This window comes from Fukomys damarensis, unplaced genomic scaffold (genome assembly GCF_012274545.1).
Source record: "Fukomys damarensis isolate Sample0158 unplaced genomic scaffold, DMR_v1.0_HiC HiC_scaffold_19, whole genome shotgun sequence".
NCBI lineage: Eukaryota > Metazoa > Chordata > Mammalia > Rodentia > Bathyergidae > Fukomys > Fukomys damarensis.
In genome coordinates this window covers 31977419-31984470 of record NW_022900931.1, presented here as the reverse complement: position 1 = coordinate 31984470, position 7052 = coordinate 31977419, and the positions used below count along the sequence as shown (strand labels likewise).

General features: G+C 52.9%; 1 protein-coding gene across 7 annotated transcripts in view; it reads right to left on the bottom strand.

Annotated features, from left to right (window-relative positions):
- Svil (supervillin) overlaps window positions 1-7052 on the bottom strand; it is an 85729-nt gene that overhangs the window by 9774 nt on the left and 68903 nt on the right. For all 7 annotated transcript variants that reach the window (XM_033765623.1, XM_010621338.3, XM_019207093.2 and 4 more), the window contains 4 exons: window positions 5628-5779; window positions 3138-3243; window positions 2321-2528; window positions 754-887 (listed from right to left, as the gene is read on the bottom strand). In XM_033765623.1, the coding sequence (XP_033621514.1) occupies window positions 754-887; window positions 2321-2528; window positions 3138-3243; window positions 5628-5779 (600 nt within the window). The remainder of the gene's footprint in view (window positions 1-753; window positions 888-2320; window positions 2529-3137; window positions 3244-5627; window positions 5780-7052) is intronic.

The following is a 7052-nucleotide window of genomic DNA, read 5'->3' as shown; positions in this document are numbered from 1 at the left end:
GTACCAGGGATTGAACTCGGGTCTTCGTGCTTGCAAGGCAGGCCACCGAACCGCTGAGCTAAATCCCCGGCATCTTCTCTGCCCTTTCTGAGGGCTGTGTCCCTTGCTCTGCCACAGAGAGGTTGAGGCTTCTGCACGAAGCCCAGTGGCTCCACGACTGCTCCTCCTCCCGCCTGGCCCCAATGGCTGACTCATGTGTTGCTCAGCAGTCACCTCTCAACCTAGCTGAGTTTTAGGCTCTGAGTTCACAGGCCACTGTGAACTTCCCTGTGTTGATCCTAGGTTTGCATGCCCTCCCAGCCTCCCTTCCAGCAGTGACTTCTGTGACTGGCTCAGGGTTTCGGGTCTCCCAGTCAAGACCCTGCCTGCTGTGGCCTGGACCCCTCTCTCCCTGGCCTTCCCTGCTTCTCTGTGCCTGGCTGCTGGGTGACTGAACGGCGGAGCGCTGCTGCTCATTCCTTGGAATTTTCTTCTCTCCACACTGCACCAACCTCCGGGGGACTGTGCAGCGCCTCCCTTTCCACAAAGGTGTGGGAGTCTTCTCAAAGTCCTTCCTCTGCGCCTCTTCTATGATACACTGCAATTGCGTTTGGGGTTATAATTATTCACATATGCCTATCACGAGCCCCTCCACTGGGTGGCAGGCCTGGAGGACACAGCCTGGGTTTGGGTCACTGTTGCTGGGCATAGTGTGTGCTCAGTAAATTAGAGAGCGAATCAGAAACGGCACAGGGCCATGGGCCGCGGCATTACCTTGAAGCATGCAGTCGTAAGCTTTCCTGTCCCTCCTGCCCAGCGCGTCCCAGAAGCCCAGGGGCTCAGACCCTTCCTCACACTCGTGAATCGTCACGTTGCTGCTGCTGTGCAGTCCGGCTTCCAGAGGGCATCTGCGTGGGACAAACACCAGTGGGGCCTTGTACACCAGGGAAGAGCTAGCGGCACAAACTGCCGAGGACACAGCCAATGCATCGGCCCACTCAATTCGTCTTTCTTCAGTTCTGCTAACAGTGGAAACATATTCTCTAGTTTATGAGTGTGTTTGAGCTGGAAGAGGAAGGGCTGGCTGGCCCTAGGGAGGATTACACGATTACGTACGAGAAGCAGCGAAAATAATCCGCAGGTTAACATGTAGCACAACATTTTGACTATTTCTTGTCCTTCCTGCTAGAACATAAACGTCACGAGGAGAAAGGTGTGGGTTTATTCACTGCCCAGTCCTAGTCTCTACATCTACGCTGAGCACCAGAGAAGCTCGATAGATACGTGCTGGGCGCATCAGTAAATGTGTGCCTGAATTCTTCGCTGTTTTCTTCTCAGGGGTCCAGGTAAAGACAGTGGCGGGACCGAGCACAATTTCCCCTCCCACCCTGCTCTGCAGCCCACAGAGCCTGCTTCCCGCTGTCTGTTGGCCAGGAGGCCCCTCGTGTCCCTTCCCCTCACCACCCTCTCCTGAAGAGTGAAGTTCTCCAGCGCTCACGAGGCAGTCAGGCCCTGCAGTGCTGGGGCTAGGAGGACGGCTGTGCCATACTGTGCTTTGCTGGCATGTGGGGGCCAACGGGGAAGCTACTGAGGCCTCGTGAGGCTCCTCTGCCTCCGTGAAGAACAGCTACAGGGCCGCCCACCTGGCCAGGTGATGGTGTGGGTAGGAGTGACAGCGCCTTCAGTTCTCCGTCCCTGGGCTCCTGGGTCTCCCTCTGCCTCCGGGGTGAGGGACAAGACCCCCACCGAGTTCAGTGCCCAGGGGACCCTGTGGGGAACTCGTCCCGAGCAGGACTGCAGTGCTGCTCTCTCCACAGGGGACATCTCCAGGCCTCACAGTCTTCCCGCTGCTTCCCCTGCTGTTCTGACAAAACTAAGACTTAGAATCCCTGGGAGATATTTAGAATTTGCTCTTTAAATACCAAAGGATTCCAGGCTTATAATTTAAAAGCTGAATTGTACCGATGAGGATGATGCTAATGTGTCTGTTGGTCATTTCCCTTGCCCTTAGCAATGCCTGTTTTTGTTGTTGTTGTTGTTGTTTTTGGAGATGTGGTCTTGCTCTGTTACAGCTGGCCTCAAACTCCTGGGTCGTGCAACACTCCCGCCTCAGCCTCCCACGAGGCTGGGACTAGCAGCACTACTGCACTCACTCAGCGCTGCCATACTGAGGTGGGTGAATCTCAGAAAGCTAGAGACCCCTTCACCTCAGCGTCCCGGCTAACCGCATGTCCCCTCGTCTTGGAGCATGTGTCCACGGGGTTCTCTGCCCCCTGGCTTGCTCTCACCCCTCTGGGAGGCCCCTTCTGAGGACCGCCCTTCATGGGCACATCATACTTACAGTTCCTTAATTTTGTTTGCTGCAGTCCTTCCCACCTCCCTTGTGTGGGCCTGCGCTTTGCATCCGTGCCACAGGTAGATCAGGGCCTTGTTGACGTTGAGGACCACCATGGAGGTCCTGGACCGCAGGCTGCTGCAGTGACAGGCCACCTCCAGCAAGTTCCCTTCCAGCGGGACTTCTCCTCTCACACAGTATAGCCTCCACTCACCTGCAAGGGGCGCCAGCAGCACAGTGAGGCCCAGCCGTGGACAGAAAGAGCTGTCCTTGGGCACGCAGGCAGCTACCACACAGGGTAGGGTTCCGGGGAACAGGGCAACTGAGGCTCCTGCAGCCTCCATTCAGCTGAGTGAGGGCCACCTCTGGGCTTCCCACAAAGCAAATCATTTTGGAGTCAGTTAGAAGCAGGTTGCCAAAAGTTCAGGATGCAGAAAAGCCTCTTCTCCATAGTTTACACAGTAAGGCACACAGCTCTAAAGCTCAGATTGGTTTTGGTGGGGGGACGCTGGCCGACATGAGATTACAATTTACAGTAGATGAGCCATGGTTGTTTTACTCTCCAAAAAGCGCAAACAGAGAGTTTAGTTCAAGGCAAAGCAATCTTCCAGCCTCTTCCATGCAAAGGTGGGTCTGAAAAGAAATTCCAGTGTGTGTGCATGTGCAGGGGGATGCAGAGCTGACCCATCAGGCGAATACCAGGAGGTTTCCACCGGTAAAGCCACAGCTAGACAAAGACAGACACACTTTCCACCCCTTACCCATAAAGATATTTCCGGGAGAAGGAAAACCCTCAAGAATCCCCACAGCAGACGTGACTTACTCTGCATGTTCTCTTCTTCCTCTTCCCGGCGCCCAGAGTGCACCACCATCCCGCCCTGGAAACACTGGAGGAAGCAGGGCGGCTCCTTCCCCTGCAGGACCTGGACCTTCAAAGTTAAACAGTTGGTCAGGTAGCAGGGCCGGGCTCCCGTGCTCACACCACAGGGCACGCCTATTGGAGGAAATCTGGACACTACAAGACTCACACAGAAAGGCCAGCGATACACTGCACCCAAAGATAGCTGTGTCTCTGTAATGTGTACTCCCTTCCTTTCAAAGTGTTTTTCAGGTCTATGTTTCGTCCCAGACAAAAGTCGGAGTGTTATTCTCTGTTGCCTTGTACCCTCATTATTTATTTTTCTCTTGTTGAATATTCTGAAACATGGATTTTGATATTTCGATGCTTTTCCGTGGTATGGCTGTAACACGATTGGTTTAACACACTTTGAACAAAGTGCACCTCTTGGCAACAAGAGGGACTAATCACTCACTTGGTAATCCTGGGGGTGGGGCGCATCCTTTGTAACCACCTGCCAGAGATCAGATCTTAAATATCCCTGAAGGCCCGTGTTTTGGAGGCTTGGTCCCCAGCATAGTGCTACCGGGAGGCCGTGGGACCTTTAAGTGGAGGAAGTGAGGTCACTGTGGGTGTGGCCCTGAAGGGGACTGTGGGGGCCTCAGCTTCTTCTCTTCTACTTCCTGGATGTGACTAATTTTGTTCCTCCATGATAGGCTAGCTCATCACAGGCTAAAATAAGTTGGCCTAAAAGCCAACTGATTATGGAACAGAACCTCACAATAAACCTTTTTTCTTTTTCATCTGATTACCTCCAACATGGATCGTGGTAATGGAAGCTGCCGCATGGTCCTAGCAGTCTGCTCGTGCAGCGCCGAGGCTCTCCCAGGACCTCTGCTCCTTCTGCTCACGCACTCTCTCATCAGAGGTCAGTGAGCTGCCTCACACTCACTTTGGGAGGCTATTTCCCCGTAAAGAGGAAACGTTCTTGCTGAGCTGGCAGCGGGGCAACACCAAACAACAGGAAGCCGTCCTTGCCGTAAGTCAGCTTTCCAACCTTGGCCTGTTTTGCACAAAGGCCAATCAAGTGCTGCCCTGTGGCAGGGTTTTATACCATATCCACAGTGATGTTTCCATGTGGGGGACTGATAACAGCTAACATGTCCCATCTAGAGATGAAGACCCCAAACTCTGAGGACGCTTTTAAGGTATTAATAGAACATCATCCACCCAGGGCTTTACAGAAGAAAAGGTGGTGGAGATGACCTGCTCTTAAATGCAACCCTTGCTAACAACTGTTTTAAAAATGTTCTATTGTAGAAAATGTGCATTACCATGTTTTTTAGGGAAGATGATCAGTTCTGAGGACTCTGAAAGGCTCAGTACCTGTGTTTCTGTTTCTGGAGAGATTTTCTGTGCTCTCTTTCCTAAAGCTATTCTCAGTCACTCATCCAAGATGGGGAAATATGGTGTTGTGTTTCCAAAAAGCCTAGTGTCAACTCTTAATTTCCGGTACCAAAGGATGAGACAAGTGGCGTGGATCACTCAGACACTGAAAGGAAGTTTACACCACACTGGGATTGGGCAGGGGAATCGGTCAGACATGATGCCAGCCCTGGCACTGTACAACCAGCCCTGGCTGCTCCTGGGGAAGATGGATAATAAATAAGTGCATGGGGTGGCTGTGTATTTCAGGTGGTAGAAAGCACTGTAAGGAGACAGCATAGTAAACGGACAGAGGGCGAGGGAGGTGTGGGAGGGGTTTGCTTGACGGGCGTGTGGCACTAACAGTCACCTGTGTCCCAAGTGGTTGGGTGCCAGGCATTAAGAGACAGTCAGGTTTCCAGGTGTTGTACCTGTGTGCAGGGGCGTGCCTCAGAGGCGCAGGCCTGAGGGGGTGTCCAAAGGTGTGTCTGGGATCTGTGTGCAGGCTGAGCAACCCAGGCTAAGGGAAGAGGAGGAGGGAGACAGCTGGGGAGGTGTGCAGGGATACCAGGAAGGGCTGGAAATGACGGGAAGCTCACTGAGATCCAGGACACAATCCAGTGTGCTCTGGAAAATCACCAGGGTTGACTTCGTCCACAGGGAATACCCCGTGCGGTGTTGGGTGCTTCCTTCACGTGGACTTGGGTGAGTGCAGCAAGCCATGGAGTGTTTGGGGTTCCTCATGATGGTGTCCCAAGTGGGGCCACCCAAGGGGAGTGTGACGGGGCCTGTGCCACTGGATCCTTGCCAGCTGGGCATCCAGGATTTGGAGAATCTCTACCAACTCTGGAAGTGGGTAATGAACCTCCTCGTTTGCTTTGCAATTCTGCAGATATCAGTTAGGTGGAAACTGTCAGAGATACCACTGGCCCTGGCCTGGCTGTGAGGGCTGCTGCCGGCTGTCAGATCACACTGCGGTGGGGAGGATGAGGTGCCCATAAGGGCCGGCCCAGGCTGGGCAGCTCCCCTTGGGGCCCAGCAGCATCTTACCTGCGCGCCCCTCTCCTCGTCCAGCTCCACCGTCATTAGGGCCGAAGTTCCCTTTTCACTCACGGTCGAGTGCCGGCCTTGCCAGAAGAAATAGACGCACTTCTCCTTGCCGGCCACTCGGACTGAATGCTCTCCCCTCTGTCTGCTTCCCACTGCAAACACAGAAGGGCACAGGGCGAGGAAGGGGCTGAGAAACTGAAGGAACACCCGGCACTTCGCCTTAGGGCCTGGGAGGTCGCCCAGGGACTTGAGCAACTCCAGGGCAGGTCCGGCAATCCCGGAAGAGGGAATCCAGAGCTGCCGCGCAGGGAAATGCGCAAGGGGCCCTCCTGACACCCACAGGCGAACACCTGCCACCCGAGAGGAAGGGGACAGGTCCCTCCTCCAAGTGTGCGGCAGGGAGGAGCAGTGTCGCTGGAGCTGGGCCAAGGGCTCATGCACGCACATGTGTGTTTTCCACATCACACCAATTTTTGGCAAGAGATTAGTTGGTGGAGGAGCAATACTGAAAACACCAGCTGGACCGGCTTTAAGTGCAAAGGAAAATATGCAGACTTAAAACTATTCTAGTTTCAATAAAAAGATGATGACAGCTTTGAAGTGTCCAAGTTCTGTCGGAAATGGAAGGGGGAAATTGCTGGCCTATCATTTTCACCAAATAACCAGGGCCTTCCTGCCTGTCCCCAGAGGGTGGCCAGGCATAGGTGCGGACTGTCCCTCCGGTCTGGTACTTTGTGAGTCCTCAACAGACACTGGCAACAGAGGAAGACTATCATGGGTTAATTGGGAAAATGGTCAAGTTGCATAACATTGCACCTATCCACTCTAATAAGCGAGACAAATTTAGATAGTAACAAATGTTATGAGTAAAGCGGATGGCAGCCAGGTCAGCTGGCCAGGAGGGGGCTGACAGGACTGTGCTCAGGCAAGGTCCTGCGGAGAAGGTGCACAAGTGACGTCCTGTGGGAAGACTCCCAGCTTCTAGGGGCACAGCCTGAAGGTGACAGTGGGACCCCACTGCTTCCTTTCTCTCCCTTTTTTCATGTCCAGGGCACGAAGTGAGCTTTCATCTATCACCCACTCTGTACCATGATGTGCTGCCAGTGCCACGTGCCCAGGGCAGCTTCATGGACTGGAACCTCTAAAACCGCGATCCCAAATAAACCATTTTCTCTGTAAGTTTATTATCTCAGGCATTTTGTTATAGTACAGAAAAATGATGAGCAAAGGGTCAATAAGAGTAGAATGTAGTTGGTGTTAACATGCATACAGACTGAAAATTAATGATAACAGGATTCTGGGATTGCATGACTCCAATCTTTCTTTGCTCCAACACTATTTATGAAACTCAAGTTGTTTGGAGGTGTGACGGTATGAGAATAAGTCATTCTAGTTCTTTTTTTTTTTTTTTTTTTTTTTTTTTTT